The sequence below is a fragment of the Falco biarmicus genome, chromosome 2 (genome assembly GCF_023638135.1).
Source record: "Falco biarmicus isolate bFalBia1 chromosome 2, bFalBia1.pri, whole genome shotgun sequence".
NCBI classification, from domain to species: Eukaryota; Metazoa; Chordata; class Aves; order Falconiformes; family Falconidae; genus Falco; species Falco biarmicus.
This window is the reverse complement of record NC_079289.1, coordinates 17,994,987-18,012,279: the sequence shown is the minus strand read 5'-3', so window position 1 is coordinate 18,012,279 and position 17,293 is coordinate 17,994,987. Positions and strand designations below refer to the sequence as shown.

General features: G+C 40.7%; 1 protein-coding gene across 8 annotated transcripts in view; it reads left to right on the top strand.

Moving 5' to 3' along the window:
- ALKBH8 (alkB homolog 8, tRNA methyltransferase) overlaps positions 1 to 17,293 on the top strand; it is a 49,952-nt gene that overhangs the window by 20,416 nt on the left and 12,243 nt on the right. For all 8 annotated transcript variants that reach the window (XM_056327644.1, XM_056327643.1, XM_056327650.1 and 5 more), the window contains one exon: positions 14,152 to 14,258. In XM_056327644.1, the coding sequence (XP_056183619.1) occupies positions 14,152 to 14,258 (107 nt within the window). The remainder of the gene's footprint in view (positions 1 to 14,151; positions 14,259 to 17,293) is intronic.

Sequence of the window (17,293 nt, the reverse complement as noted above, 5' to 3'; positions counted from 1 at the left end):
ACCTCTGATCCACTTGTCCTGTGAAGCCAGGCTGAGAGACTTGGGGTTGTTCAGCCTAAAGAAAAGGCTCCAGGGAGACTTAATAGCAGCCTCCCATTATCTAAAGGGGACTTACAAGAAAGGTAGGGACAGACTCTTTAGTAGGGCCTGTAGCGATAGGACAAGGGGGAATGGCTTTAAACTGAAAGAGGGTACGTTTAGATGAGATATTAGGAAGAAATTCTTTACCGTGAGGGCGGTGAGGCACTGGCACAGGCTGCCCAGAGAAGCTGTGGCTGCCCCATCCCTGGCAGTGCTCAAGGCCAGGCTGGATGGGGCTGTGAGCAACCTGGTCTAGTGGGAGGTGTCCCTGCCCATGGCAGGGGGCTTGGAACTAGATGATCTTGAAGGTCCCTTCCAACCCAAACCATTCTCTCATAAAAGAATTTCTCCTTCCTTGCTGCAGATCTTGCCCCAGTAAACAGTTAGTGACACCCTGTCATCCTCATCATCAGTGGTCTCCTCATCAGCTCTGCCCTGTTCTGTCCAAGACTGCTGTGGGATACCCATTGCCCCATGCCAGAGGGCATAATTTTCCTAAAGGGTGTGTTGTGTTGGCACCGTGCTATGATTTATATTGTTCTGTCCCGTTTTCTTAAAATCCAGCCCTGTTGTGGAAGCCCCAGGCTTGTCACTCTCTTCTCCTTAGCTTCTGCTTTTCTTGGAATTCCTTACTCTGCCTCCTGTCCCCGTGCCTTGGCCTGGCAAAGGCTGGTATAAACACTGAACTGCTGTGATGCTTTGGCTAGGCCCCTGACCTAATGTCTGCGAAAGGGAAGCTTTGAGGTTTTGAGTCAGATTTGTGGCTCAGGGTTTAACAGCAGGACCCTGTGTGGGTCATCCTTGACCTCTGCCTAACTTCTGTTCGTCTGAACACGTATTCATCATCTCTTAGCCTGCAGATATTGAGTGCCTTCATCTATAAAGAAAAACGTGACTCACTGAAGCCTTGAAAGCAGAGCAATGTTACAAAGAAAAACTCTACCAGTCCTTTTGATATATATATGACTGATGGTTGTCCTAGAACTGATAGAATGAGGTATACTGCTAGTACTCATTTTTTAGGCTGATAATTGACCATTTTCCTGGCACTTTTGCTTCTTATTTGTTGATCTATTTCTAATCTGTCTTGGTTAACAAACAGAGATCTGTAGCTGCTATAGGCAGCAGCTTTTTCTGTAATAGCTGCTTGGGAGATTTTATCAGAAGCCTTTAGGAAGTCTAGATTGTACCTAGCCTTTGACAGCTAGCGCCTATTTCATGTTTTGTATGAGCTCTAACAAGGTAGGCAGGCACTTGATACTGTTGTGTCAGCTTTATGGAGCTTTGTGGTCCTGCTCTTATTTTTATTATATTGGTTAGGTGCTGTTTCAGTTTAATTTACTGTTTACACTTATATTGCTTTTTCTTTTAAGGAAAGGCAGCAAGTGTCTTTATCTATTTAAGGAATTACTCTGGTAGTGGCTATACCAAAGTGTGGGTTTTTCTTTCTCTGTCCATACTAGTAGCATGGTTGTGGTAGGTGAAATAGTAGTAATAGTGGTCAATATTTAAAAAGAGATTGGATAGTAGAACCAAAATGTCTCTTAAACCAAGTGGAAGGCATTAAAATTTTAATCACTACAACCTAATGCTGAGTTCAGATTTTTGTTCAAGTGAGCCTTCTGGGTTTGCTGAAGCTCCACAGTGTGCTTTTCAGGTACGTAAGACATGTTTCTTGAGCTGTACCCTTTATATAGTTGTGGTTTAACCCCGGCTGGCAACCAAGCGCTACGCAGCTGCTTGCTCACTCCTCGCCACCCAGAGGGGTGGGGAGGAGGATTGGAAAGGAATGTAAAACTCGAGGGTTGAGATAAGAACAATTTCATAGGTAAAGCAAAAGCCGCGCACGCAAGCAAAGCAAAGCAAGGAATTCATTCCCCACTTCCCTGGGCGGGCAGGTGCTCAGCCATCCCCAGGAGAGCAGGGCTCCGTCATGGGTAACGGTTACTCGGGAAGACAAACGCCATAATGCCAGATGTCCCCCCCTTCCTTCTTCTTCCCCCAGTTTATATACTCGACATGATGTCATATGGTATGGAATACCTCTTTGGCCAGCTTGGGTCAGCTGTCCTGGCTGTGTCCCCTCCCAATGTCCCGTGCCCCTCCAGCCCTCTGGCTGGCAGGGCCCAAGGAACTGAAAAGTCCTTGATTTAGTATAAACATCACTCAGCAACAACTAAAAACATCAGTGTGCTATCAACATGTACTCACATCACAGCCAAAACACAGCACTGTGCTAACTACTAAGAAGAAAATTAACTCTGTCCCAGCTGAAACCAGGACAATAGTCATGGATTTTATCAATTCTTGAAGAATAATGATTTGCAGTGGTTTCTGTATCATTTAAATGGAACCCTAAGGGACTATATTTATAGCTGTATACCAGATTTAGTTGGTTTGTGCCATTTGAAGTGGTATTTCATTTTTGAAAACTACTGAAGAGCTTCTCCATGTAAAAGGCATCCTGAGCACTGCAAGTTAAATGCATGAGTTGTCATAAATCTGTCTCTCCTCTTTGAATTTACTCTGTATAAATGTCCTAAGTGTTTCTGTCTTTGTCATACCATAATGTACTGTCATTGAGCTTGGATCAGATACAAGACCCATCTGAATCAAGGGAGAACTTTCTGTTGGTGTGATTGAACATTGAATTGCGCCCTCTGAGATAAACATCAAAGCCTGCAGCCCTTCATGGGAATATTTATAATAGTCTTACTGTCTTTTCTGGGAAAGGTAAACATACTGTTCTGAGCTTTTATTTCTGTGCTGTGTGTCTCTTCTCCATTTGCATACAGGATTCTGTTCACAATTTCAGTGTGTCCTGCTGATGATTCCACCTGATCAGTTTTTTTAACCTTTGTAAGGATCTTGAAAGCTCAGATTTCATGTAAATTGTTCAGAGAGAGCCTGTCCTGCAATACCTAATTGCCTCCTTCCACAGCCTTGGTTGTTTATAGGCTAACTCCTATTTTAGCCAAAGGTAATAACAGCAAGTCACTCAGTGTGTGCAACTAATGCAGGCAAGCATTTGTTTCTCAAGTGCTGTAGGAATTTGCTAATGAATCTTGATTTGCAGTGAGATGCTAGAACAAGAGCTTTGGACAGAATTGCCCTCAGAACAAAGATACTTTATTTCTCTAGAAGCTGTGTGGCAGTAATTTGTTGAGAAACAAGACAGCAGCGTGGAGAACTTACCTTCTTCCCTACCTCCTCAGCTACTTGGGAGGAACAAAATCAAAGCTAAGCTATGACAGAGTCTACATTTTAAAGTTCTGTATGTAAAAATACTTCTTTTTTTTTCCCTTCTCCCCCTTTGTGTTGGTGAGACGTTACAGTTTCCAGGTGCCTCTTTGCATAAGTTGTCCCTGTGGTGAGTCTCAGAGGTCTGGCATTTATTACCAGTGGGCCAGTACTGGGAAAATAGCTCTGGAAATCTTTTATCTCCTGTCTCCTTTTTGTTGGATTCATACCAGCCTGCCTTCTTTTCCACAGAGGAAAGAAACTTGCTATCTTCTGTGCCTTTCCATAAAGCTGTTCCCCACTATGCAAGGGCTAATAAGTCTTAAATTGGCTAGAATCCTACTTCAGTGCAGAGGAAGGAAGGGCAGCCTGTAGTTTAATTGCTGTGGGATCTCTGATCTGCAGAATATGCTGTGACTTGTTGAGACGTTTCTCCTGGGTCTGCTACGGTGGGAAGTTGCCTTACTCCATTCTGTGTAGCACTTTTATGTTTCTGGCATGTGGTCCACTATTTTGGCTGCTGAGGGGGAAGCAGAGCTGCAGCTCGTCCTGGTTTGTACCACTTTGCTTTCTGCTTTCTTCCTAGTCAGTTGGTTGCTCTTTTTAGCATCCTGTGTTTTCTTTGAGTTGTTGGTGTTGAGAAAGGGACGTGGGAAGAATGTTCTTATCTCCTGAACTCCGCTGGGCAGTTGCATCACCAGTGCGTCTGAGGTGAATGTGGAAAGGGGGAGAAAAGAAATAGCAATTAGGAAGAATTTGAAAATTAAATCTACTCAATATCACATGGAGAAATGCTATGAAAAATGTCATATAGTTCCAATTAGTTTTCTCACAAACACACCAAAATCCTACGGTGAGTGAAGCACTTTCTGAAATGTTTTTAGTTTAGAAGTTTAATTTTAGAATTTAGAAGTTTAGTTTCGTTTAGAAGTCTGCAGCAGGCGATTACAATTTTCTGACTCTGGTCATGGCTGTTAAATAATGAAGGAAAACTTCTGCATAATTCCTTTACCAAATTGATTTAGTTTTAACAGGACCTGTTGTCTCCAGGCTATTTGCTGTTTCTGTAATGTGCTTATTTTGTATGCTGAGGCAGCATCGTTCCATTTCCAATTCTCAGATGTCTGGCTGTTACAGCTTTACTGTGACAGACAAATACAGATACTAAATTTTTCAGTGGAAGCAAACGTACGCTCTAAAAAGTGTCTTGCTATTGCTAGAGATTTCTAACGGGTTTTCATGTGGTAGAAAATATGTAGATAGATACAAATCTTGGGAAAAAGTTAGATTATGATTTATGATAATTGCTCTTTTTAAAACTAAATTTTTTTTTCCTCTTGTTCCACTTCACTTCCCCCTGCCCAGTTGTACCCTTCACTGTGATATATTTTTCAGTGGTGGTGAGATGAATGAACTGGTAAATATGAAGTTGTTGCTGTTTATTCCTGTGAAAAATGTGATCATTGTAATAGAATAAAACTGACAAGAGTGTTTAAATTTACTTTTCAATTAATACTTTTACAGCTGAAATGATTTTTAGGTCATATTTTAGATTGTGGCTTTTGAAACACAGTTCAGCTGGTTTTTCAAGTTGTATTGTTTGCGTAGTTACTTTCATTATTTTTTTTTAAAGAATTGTTAATTTCTTCAAGATGCTTATCAGTGGAAGTTATTTCTGTTCCCCATATTATTTTTAGAAGATCAATACTTGATACATGAAATAGAATCCTGGTGTCTGTCACAAATTAACAGCAAACAGACTGAACTCTGGCGCATTAAAAAATAGTTATCTTTAGCTGTTGTATTTCAGCTGTACTTTGGTTCTGGAATTCAATAAAGAAATCTAATTTCATTAGCCAGTGATGTCATCTCTATTGTTGTAGGGGCCTATTTTAAGACTGTGGAAAATTTCATGTAGAACTGAGTAGTTGTCAGTCAATAATAATAACCACAAGTAGCCTATAAGCAAAGAAACAAACTTAACTTGTTTAGTTCCTGCTGTGATGTGTTGTCTCTCTCAGCTTTGAAACGGGGCTTTTATATTACCACTAAGTGTAGCAGATGGGGTTTGAAGTCTGTCTGCTTTTATAATACCTTTACGAATGTGAGCATTTTGCATGCTGCAATGTTCTGTTTCTGTTTTTCTTTCCAGTTATGTTGAGTGTTTCAGGAGGAGTTTCTCCACAGAGCTCTTCCAGTAGAGTTGACTCTGGAAATTTTCACTGAGGAACTGGCAATTTAGAGTGGTTAAAAGCATGCTGGAGCCAGAGCTGTCAAACTTGTGATGCTGATACACTTGACAGGAAGATTCTGATTCAGGGCTAGGGGGAGAGGTGTGGTGCTTCTTAGTGGAGAAGCAAGTAGGCAGGCAGCCTCTTGGTACAGTGCAGGGGCACTGCAGGTGAAGCTCTGGTCTGTTTGCTGGGGCAACAGAAGAGTGGTTGGAACAAACCAGGGTTGATGGTGCAGCTGAAAGCAGTGGAAACTGGACACTTAATTCCTTGTAAGGTGTTCTTGTTCGTTTTCCTCTTATCGCGTACGTCTCTGCACTGCACGTTCATGTAAGGCATTGTAAATTCAGGGCCAGATGCTGAGGCCCTGGTAGAGCCCTTTCATATAAATTTTGGCTGCATTATGTGAAGACACTTACTGGGCTAATGAAGCAGATTGAGGGAGTGAGAGAAGAAAAAGATGAGGTTGCTTGTGGTGAAGATAAGCATTGTTGGAGTACCACCTATTTAAACTTCAAAATGTGTTTTTCCTATTTGATTGTTTTACCTTCTTTAAAATAATACATATACATCAGATGTGTGATGCTCCTGTGGGGTGAAGCATAGCAATTGCATGGGTTGATAAAGTGGTTTTCTTCAAATGATTACAAAGGGATCTTTGTGTCATGCTGTATTTTGAATTACACTTCATGGCTCTAGGAGATGTCATTAACCAAGAAGATGGCTTTTGTTCCTTCTTTGTTTGGTTGGTTTTTTTGTGTTTGTTTTCCTTTTTTTTTTCCTTCTTTTTTTTTTTTTTTGAGAGCGAGATATATGCTTTTATCTGCTAAGGAATGACTTTTTCTTATGTATTTAAGGCATTTCTGTGAATTCATGCACAGATCTTTGTTCCTCAGTAGATTTTCCTTTTACAGTGAAGATGTAGAGAATTAAGAAACAGGCCATGTGGTAGTTTCTGTAGTAATAGATTTATGAACTGTGTCTTGTCAGCTCTTGTGAGGTATGATGCAAGAATGTTTGGGCAGGCACAATTTGCATGTCTTACAGTCTGGCAATTCTCTGGTACTGTAATGGTCTCTGAGATGGTTGTTACAGGGAGTTGTGAGAAGGGCTGGTTGAGGTTTGTTTCAAACTCAAACTGAGTAAAATCAACATTTCATCCTTTTGAATTACAGATACTTGGCACTGGACTGTTTCCGTACTCCTCTCTCAGTACATAGAGGGCAAGATTATAGTGATGATAATGCAGGAAGAGGTTTTAATTAAGGCAGGACTGTTTTAAACAGAGTTGATGCATCTGCTGAATCCATACTTGGGGTGCCTTACTAAATAACTTGGTGTCAGTGGCATTCAGTTCAGGATTAAGATACTGAAATTTTAGTGTTTACAAGTCTGTGTGCCCTGCATGCCTGAGCTTTTTTATAATCAATGGGGGTTGAGTCAGTCCAGCCTAGGGGGTGATTCAGCTCACACTGAACTAGTCATCTAGTGTCTGGTTTCACAGGTTTCAGTTCCCTAATAGGAGTCTTAAAAATCCATGCCCAAATGTAGATGTCTTAATCTTGAACTGAATTGACTATTCCCACCCTATGACTTAGAGTTAGCTTGGATTTCTGTACAGCGTTATAAGCATTATAAGCAGAAAGCTGAGACTCGCAGAGGAGATTAAGGTCTGACGAACAACCCCAGTGTTTGTAGAGGGTGAGGGCAGACAGTTTTCCACCATACAGGATAATGAACGTGCAGCATATTTTACCTATGTCTTGAAATACCCAGAACGTGTAAGGACTTGGGCTGTTATACAACAGCTGGTGGGTCTGTGCCCCACTAGTACATGGTGTGAGCATATACCCTGAGTGTCAGCGTTCCAGGTTGTCTTTCCTGTAAACGGATGTGGTGACCATAGGTGTTTTATTCCATGTTTGGCGGTGTTACTCAACGAAGGCCTGGTTTGTCCTGTATCAATTATTGTTTGTGTTATGTGGAGGCCTTATTCACAGTCCCTTACACCACTTCTGTTGTAGAAAACTTGCAATTAAAGCTTACAGTCGTCAATGACAGGATGATAAATATACAGGTAGGATGGCACGGAAATAAAATTATGGCTGAAGAGAGTCCTGGTGCAGGTGTCTGCAATCTTGGTAACATGGAAATAACTGATAAACATGTGTGTTTCCACAGATATTTGTAAATGATAAATGATTTAAAGAGGTGATACACTTTTTTTGAACGCTGAAGTGTTTCCTTTTCTACTTAAATATTGCAAATTTCTTGAACTTGCAAGTTGTTAATGTGTGAAAGAATTACAGATACGCCACAACACCATGTACGTAGATGTGCGTGCCAGATTCCTGTAAATGTCAGATCATGTTTGATACAGCATTAGACATCTAAACATGGATTATTTGCTTTCAGGACATAGACTAATATATTAAGTGCAAGTCAGAAGAGATGTGTTTGAGGATGCAGAAGTGCTTTCTTGTGATGTCTGGGGTTCATATCTTGAATAGATTGAGCCCTCTGGAGGCCACTAGGATCAGGATGTGTAAGAGTCTTCTTGTGTTCTTCCACTGAACTGTACTCTGTTAGAGAGCAAGTTCTGCAAAATTTTGGAAGTTTCCTTTCCTTTGGAAAGGAAAATGAATGATTTCATGGATTTAGGGCATGTTGCATGTTCTGCCCTGGTGTAGGTGGATGCAGTTCCCTGTATGTCAGTGTAGCAGTACACACAGATGTGAGGGAAGAAATATGACTGAAAGAATGGAAAATATTGCAGAGGAGGCTAAGTCAATAAAAAAAAAAATTAAATGAAGACTAACAGCATTAGCCTCTTGCATTCTGTGTCCGAAAAGATTTTAAGCTAAGAGTTAGGGAGGCAATTTATTAAAGGATGAAAATGGAATGTTAGCAAAATTGAATAAACTGGATGTTGTTGAGAACTTGACTGAGTCTTTGTCTCTGGATTCACAAAAGAACATCAAGGTCATATGCTGGGATTGGATAGCCTTTTCTGGAAAAGAAAAATTCATACCTGTGGTGACAAGAGGAGGAAGCAGTGGTAATGTGACTATTGCTTTTTACTGCAGGGTTCGAAAGTCTGATATTCAACATTGAGTTTTTACACAGGTAGTGATCTGGGAAGGTACAAAGGCCACAGGTAATGTCCTGACGTACAAAAGAAACTTGATACTTTTAGAATTAGCAGAAACTTGAATATTTGATAGGTAGTCTTTAATTGATTAGGTTTGTTCTGTTCTTCCTTTTAGTCTGGCTGTTCAATCAGCAAGATTAAACAGTAACCCTGGATTTACAAAGAGGCTTTTGAAACAAAGGAGGGTCAGTCAGCTTGAGAAGATGTATAAGTGAACCATAAAATTTTGTAGCAACAGGAAGAGCCCTTGGAGTGGGAACAGCGGCAGTCAGAAGTTGGTGTGATGCTTCCAGAAGCGTCACCAGCATCCCAACCTCTGCTGAAGCTGGGTAGAGCAGCTGCCTTGTTGGATACTGTAAGGAGCCGGCATCCAGATAGTGGAGTGACTGATAACTTAGCATTGGTGAACCTCAAGAGATGCATCCCCAGGTACAAAAGGGGAATGGTGTATATTGCAGCTAGCTGTATATTCCAGCCAGCTACAAGGCCTGCAAAGGATTGGAAGCTCCTTCACCCAAGAGGACTTAGCTTGGTAATTGCAGTAGTTTTCTTCTTCTTGTGCACAGAGTACACACAACATAAGAATTTGTATAATTGAGTCATTAGCATACATAATAGCTAGAGAGATACTGGTGTGGTGTTCAGTGGATGCACTCTCCTCTTCGGAGTTACCAAGAAAATCACAACAAGGTGAGACCTCAGAGAGAAAAGATGGAAGTATTGTCCATATACTGAAATAGGTTTTAAGCTTTCATATGCTAGACTGCAATTAAGAGGAAGAAATATATAGATACTTAAAAATGACACAGAAAATTTAGGAAGATAATAGTGCATTGCATGGATAGAAAACAGAATACAATTTTTGAAGAAAGAAAACCTAGTAAGTATATTAAGCATTTGACTAGCCATCACGATATTGTGTAAGCAGATAAACAGGCTTAGCAAGAGGTGATATATGCTTTGGAGTAAATCTGATATAGGGCAGGCCTATGCATGTACTGAAAGGTTTTTGAGGTAGGCAGTGCTGAAATATTTCATCATCATGATTGTCAGCATTGCACTCATTTTCTGAAGTATGGCTAGAGACCGTGATACAGGATGTAAATATCAGCGTAGGTTACATAAGATAGATTTCCTATGACTTGGATTATTCGGAGAAGATAATCCCATTCTCTTTCCCGTTAAAATCCAGCATTTTTCTGAGGTCCAAATTTTGGAATGTAGAATGTTTTTTGCAGTGAAAGGCACTGTGTATTATTAATTGATTGCCTCAGTCCTGTGATGGAGCCCCACTGTTGTTCAAGCTCTGCATGTGGGCTTTAAACCTCTCCGCTGCCTTTGAAGTAGGCATTCTTTTTCATCTGTTTCACATGTGGCAAACTGTAGGTTGATAATGTGTATTTTCTCTCTGTAAATTCAGTAAATAATGTCAGAGACGTTGCACACTGTGGGTTTTTTTTAGCTTTAGAGTATGTTTTGTCTAAGGTGGTCTATTAACATCAAATACAAATTGCATCAGAGACAAAGCTTAGAAAGGTGGTGTTTCATACTGTAGCAGTGAAATCCTTATTGACATTGGCCTTATAGCCCTGTTGCATTATTTCTGTTTTGCTTTTGGATCATTACTTATTTGATAGACTGGTCGTTCACCTTGATCCTCCTGCTCTTTCATGAAGTGCAGTACCATTGCATTGACAGGTGGTGCAGACTTCTCATTCCTGAGGAGTTAAAAACCCCATACTGTCTTCCCTTTTTCTTTTCTTTGGATTCTCTTCTGGGTTTTGCATCTAGCTGTGTTTTATGCCACAGGAGCAATATTTGTCATGTGGGTGTCCCTTTGCTTTGATGTTTACCCATCCTTGAAAGCTGTTTACTGCTTCATATGCTCCTTCATTATGAATGCTCTCAAATAACCTGGCATCACAAGTTATTTAAAACCACAAGTAGGTATTACTAGATGCTTGTTTCTTTTAAGTTTTTTTGGTATAGAGACACTTTTTCCATAGTACAAATAAAGAAGGTGGAAGCTGTAGAAGATGAAAGCATCTGCTATCTTTATTTTTTGAATGTAATCCCTGAATGATGTGCTGTGGGCTAGCTGGAAATTTGATCTTTATTGACTGCCATCTAAAAGAAAAAGGGTAAAAACGAAAATAGTAATTGGAAATAGCTTCTGTGGAGCAAAGCTGTCATGAAGCAGATAGATTCAGCAGTGGCAGAGTTGCTTTATTGATTGTGAATCCTTAGTAAATTAAAAAGAGGACCAAATGCGTTAATCTTGTGTGTGTGTGTGTGTGACAGTGACAATTTAGAATGTTCTCCCAGAATAAAGACACATATAGGAGTGTGGGAATGTTATCTACTTCAGTCAGAAATAGGCTTGTCAGAGATAAGAGCCGAGTTCTTCAAAAACCTTTCTGGGTTAAATGTTCTTACTGTACTGTAAACAAGGGATAGAAGTATTCTTGCTTGCTTTTTTTTTTTTAAGCAATCAAGTGCAGTTATTATAGATAAAGGAATAAAATGTGGGAATTGTGCTAATTTTCTTAAGGTGTTCACAGTGGGTTCTTCACATTTGATTGTCTGAATTGCAATGTCAGATTTGTTGTTAATAGATAAACAGATAAACTGCAAAATTTTAATATATTCTAGCTGGGGTTCCCTGCTTCATAAGCAGAAGTCACTTTTGGATTTGGATTTTTGACTCTTCTCATTATTGCTAATTACTTAATGACATTGCCCATTGCAAGTAAATTAATCCTTTATTTATATTTTCCTCCCTAAATTATCACGGCTTGTCATAAGGATGAAATGTATTTAGAAGGGAAGCAACCACACAGTGTGAGATCATAGTACAGAAGCTTTTCCTCCCCAGGAAAGCAGGGAGCAGGGATAGGGCTGGGATCCTGTGCTGGTGAGGACTAGACTTGACAGATGTTACATAGATAATGTCCTGCTTTTCAGTCTCAAATTCTGCACCATCAGAAATTATTTCACATATTGCTTGTTGGCCTAGCGTAGCTGAAATTCAGCCAGGGAGGACACGCTCTTCTCTTTTACTGTCTATTTTCCTGCTAGTTTTGCCTGAAAATCCAGCTACCAGGATAGTTTCATGGCCTGTCATTCCCAGTGTGCTATCTGTTATAGATCGCTCTGAACCGCTGCTGGTTTGGATGCACAGTTGTTAACAGTACAGCATTTGAAGAGCATCTTCTGTGAGGAGACTTTGGAGCCATACAGTTGGTGGGGGAAAAGGAACTGGAGATGCATGAAGTAAAGCAACAGAGAAGGCAGAGAGCTGGAGGAACTGTTTCCTGCTGCTTCATATAGAATCCCCAGCCTGCTGCACAGAAATAAAAGGGAGCAAGGTCCTCTTTCAGGCCCTGGAGGGAGATGGGAACTGGAAGCGTAGGGAACACCGTAGATGCCTCCTCATTGACTCTTGGAGAAAGTGCAGCTCTTGAACATCATCTCCGATAGACCCAGAAAGAGGGCAGTGGGGTAACTGAGCCTCTAGGAAGGAATCTGGGTAGTCTCATGTTGAGTTTTTTCTGCCATACTTCTGAAGATCCCAGACTTTATCTTGTCCTCTCACACCTGTCCCCCAACAGCAGTAGGCCAGAGGTGCAAATGACAGGCTGAGATATTCCACACGTCACCCAACCACTTCTCACACACACTGCACACCCCCACCTCCCCCCCAACTTCTTTACATGCTTTTCCTTTCCTTACTTGCTGGTCCTGATTAGTTATCCCCTGGTATCTTTGCCTTGCCAGATAGCTACATCTTTTTACAGAGGCTTGCACCTAGTCATGCTTTATGGGACAGCTTCCCCATCAGATCTATAAAGCCTCTGTGTTTTCTCCTTCTTCACCCCATGCTTCTTGGAAGATACCTAAAAGAAATTGCGAAGTGCAAGGGAAGGAGTACATTAGCTGCCATTCCTCTATTTGTGTAGCAGTTTAAATGTTTCATAATCATTAATCAGGCTTTATTCCTGTTCCCTCATCTCTCTCTTCCCCTTTCAGCCCTACTGTTTCACCCATCATTTCTTGCCTTAAATTTAGTTAGTTCAACAGGAAAAGCTGTGTCACTCTTTGTGGGTGGTACTACCGCGTAAATAAATTTTCCTAAAAACGTAAATGCCATTTTAGTTTGCTCTGCTGTGCACAACATTAAATAGTAAATGTTGTAAGTGGTAACTTTTAGTGTTTAAAAGTCTTACTTACTCAGTCTCTGTCTTGCTGGTTTTTTTGTGCTGAATGACTGATCATTGCACCACTGTTTTCTCTTTGTTAAATGCATCTGTATGCAGAAGCAAAACTGCTTAATTTGTTTCAATCTGGCATACTGTAGTAAGTATGCTTTTAAATTGCGTACTTAGTAGATTACAAATCAAGTGGCAGCACTTCCATCGTGCTAATTCTGCAGTGTAGCTGGAACCACCGACTTAGATAGTTTTTGACCACTTCTCTTTTTTGGTAAGCCTGCTGTAACTCATTTGGCTTGTTTAAATGACCTGCTCCTTATTTTCCACAGCAGGAGTTTCTCTCGCTTGGGAAATGTAAAAGGATAACATTCCTAGCCCAAGCAGAAGCAAAATGTAGCACTGCCATCTGGGCTGTGAAATTGGAATAAAGCTGAAAGCTTTACCTCTATATATTGCCATGGCTAGAAGCCAGGTGGCAAATAATAAAAAGGATGGTCTGGGAGCTGGCATGTTAGTTAGGATCTTGGGAGACCGCATGTGCTTGTGCTGCAAACCTCCAAGAATGTAGGCAGGTTGGAAATTATTTCTCTCACCTGATGCTGGTTATGTAAATGTTATGTATCTAACTCTGACTTAACTGCTCTGCTCAATCTGCTGTGAATGGATAGACATTTCTAGAGGGCATAGGGTCATTCCACATCACCTAGTTCTTTTTTTTTAGACTAGGATGAATCACTCTGTGGAGATACTTGTCTCTCTCTGCATAGACTTCACAAAAAGGCAGTAGCTGACTGCCATAGCCCAGATACCTAACTTTCGGATGCCTGAATTACAGCAGGTGAGCCCTCTTCTACTCTTGTGCAGTTGCCTTTAGTTGAGGGATAGTAATTCTTTTCTACCTCACAGGTACACACAGAGGTTAAATGGTGCTACTGTGTTCTCACGAAGAAAGTTATTATTGTAAAAAGAAAAAAAAATATTTTTAGTAATTTAATTATATATACACATATATGTGTGACTGCCTCAGACTTTCGAATACAGTGCTGAAAAGGAGAGATCTTAAGGACAGAGACTTAGAGGCTTTTGCATCCCTAGGAAATAATGTATGTGTTTCATGACAATGTTCTGATGAACACATTGAAAAGGCAAATAAAGCTATGACTTGAGAATGCCTGGCATGTATATGAAGCTCTGTAAGTCATGCTCTTTCATGGTGGCTGGTTTTGTTTCTTTTTAGATTGTAATGGATTTCAAACACCCTGATGGCCATACAGTGGCAGTTATGCTGCCCCGATGCAGTTTATTGGTGATGGCTGGAGAATCCAGATACCTGTGGACACATGGGTATGTGTAAGAGTCCCTGAACTGCTGATAACAGAAGAATAATATATGTTGTTTTTTTGCTTTGTTAATGACATTCTGTGTTTAAAATTAGTCTGAGAGAAACCAAGTTCTATAATTGATATACAAATTCGCTCCTCTGGTCAGATACTGCTCAGGTTAAAACTGAAGAAACTGGGAATTTTAGGAAGCTAATTGCCAGTGCCTGAGCTGCAGTTTCCTACTGCTGTCACAAGTGAAGCTTAGCTTGGAAATTGTTCTTGCTTACATCTGTGGTGTGAAAATCCTCAATGATTCTGAGGTGGTGAAGAATTGATTGTAGTACAATTAGCTTCACCATTTTCTTTCTCTTTTTAACTCGCCGCTTTTCCCTTTGGATCACATATGCGAAGGGCTGGTTTAAGAGACTGAATTCCCCTTCACAGAGGGCATGAGGGTGGCAAAGGGGAGTCTTCCTGAGCTCTTCCCAGCTGCTTTAGGGACACTGTAACTAGTGATAAGGCTGTATTGTACTGAGCAGGTTTGGGATCCTGGAAAAGAGATATCTTGAAATATGTCTTTTGAGGCTTTGCTTATTGCAGAGTTTAAATATGTGCTTTTTAAGTCATGCACTGCTGGGAGATACTTACAATAGGAGCACTGAAATTGGTAAGAAGGCTAAAATCTTGGCAAGCTCTGAGAGTGACAGTAGTGCACTTCCGCAGAATATGGAAACTCTCATATTGGACAGAAATGCCCATGGTAAACATTTCTTGCTTTGACCCAAGCCGTCACTGGTTACAATAGTCAATTGGAGACAGTAATTACATTCTGTATAAATTAAACATCAAATCCTTTTCTTGCCACAAGATTTTTTGCCTTTTAATTTTACTGGTTAATTTGTATTATGAAGAAGGGTGAATATACACTCCCCAATGACCTTTACATTGTTCATTGTTATGGAATGCTTACACCACCTGTATATTCCCTCATTAAATTAAATAGTTATAAAAAGCAGCTGGTACTTCTGATGTGCATTGTTATAGAAGCCCAGGGCAGCTAAGTCCTTTGGTATACAAGACTGAACACAGATACCAGTGTTACAAGCTTCTTATTCTGTCCCGTCAAACACTGTCAGTTATTATTTGGAAAGAATATCTGCAACACTGAGAACATAGTGCAGTTTCCATGTCAGTGACGTTGCTGGCCAGGGGAGCTGGGGGGCAGTCGCCAGTGCTGGGATCAGGCAGCTCCATGGGGCTGGGCTGAGGCCAGGTTGGGGTGCATTCACCCGCATCAGCGGGGCAGTGGCTGTGCAGACAGAGCTGGGGATGCATGTGGGGCTGTAGCTGGGGCAAGGCCCTGTGAGACAGCCTCTGTTTAAAAGTAGCTCCCAGGGGACGAGAGGTGGCCCTTGCTGAGGCTTTTGGCTGTCTTTATGACAGCTTTTTCTGAGGCCATCAGCTCTGCTTTTCCCAAGCTGGCCCTGGGTAGTCAAACTCCCAGGAGGGGGCAGGTTGCATGCAGGGCACTTGCAGTAATTGCTAGCAGACATCCAAACTGGGGTAGTGTACCTGCCTACTAAGAAATGGAATGTAATTATTACTTAACTCACTTGTGTCTTCAAATGGTGGTTGTCTTTCAAGAACTGATGACAAACTACATCTAAAATGAAGATTCTAGATGTTTCTACTCATGTGTAAGTTATTCCTGTCCTGGTGCTTGTCCACTTTTCCTAAAAATAGTTTTCCTGTATATTTTTAAAGGCACTAGCGGGTCAAGATACTCAGCTGCAGTAAGCTTTCCATCATGTTAGTGGAGCATAGTATTGTAGTCAAGATTAATCATCCAGTGAGCAAGTGTAGTTAATTCACTTGCATACATAATGTCAGGATGTATTTAAGATCATCTGTGATGCCTTTTATCTATTCCTAAGTTAAATTAGAGAGCAAAAGGTTCAGCTTTGGAATTATTCAGGAAGTGTTTTCATTGTGTATATTTGGATGCCAAGGGAATTAAGAGACTTCATTTTGACCCTGTCAAGAAAGTGCACAGGAAAAGGCTTTTTGTTCTGTTCACTCTGAAAGAGAAACATATGGTTAAGAAATAAACTGTACAGTGTCATCAAAGATAGTAAAAGATACGTGCTCTTCTTGTCTCATAGGTGAAAGTAAAATTACAGCTTTTCTGATGAGGTTTGGTTTTGGTTGTGTAATCTGGCAAAACACCATTCCTGACACTACAGTAGTAAATAACTCTGTGTCAAGCAAGAGAATGTGCAGCATTTTATTTTTTACATTGGGAACACTGTTTTTAGCCCAGCCTTTATCTAGAGTTTTGCTTGTAATGTCAGCAAAAGGAAATTATGTAGGTTGAAACTAGAACTTGAAAAAGAAGACTTATTTCTGAACATATTAGCTGATACGCTTAGCTTATTGCTACAGATACAAAAGATAATCAAATAGAAAATCTGCAGACTTGGAATTTGAAGCTCTCCTGTCCAGGGAGTCTTCGGAATCATCAGCTGATGATTTCATCATAGCCATCTGCTGTGAATAAGGCAGTTCTTTATTAGATTCCCTCCTTTCCATGGCTGCCCTAAGGAGATGTCTCCTTTTTGCAGTATCTGGGTGGAGTGTCAATGTGCTGCTTCCTGATTTCTAGGCAGAAGAGACCTGGACTCTTTTTCCCTGTGACTGGGTTAGAGATCAACTTCCCTGTGGTAGGAAAGATGCCGTATAGCAAAGTACAGAAATATTAGGCAGCAAGCTGCCTTCTTGGCATCTGGATCATTCGTTGTGGTTAAGTACAGGCACTAGTCAGAAGTTTGATGTGACCTACAAAAAAGTCCCAGAGCAAACTTAAGGTGAAACCGAATGCTCTGCTTTATTAAAAAATGTAAGACACTTTTTTTCCCCCCACTTTTGGCTCAACCTACAATGATTAAGCTCAGCTAACCAGTATGGAAGTCAGTTTTATCCTGAGACTTTGTCCTGCTGGGAGTCAAGTACTTTGAAGTCAGCAGCTCTGAAGGGGCTTCACTTGAGTGGCCAATTCCT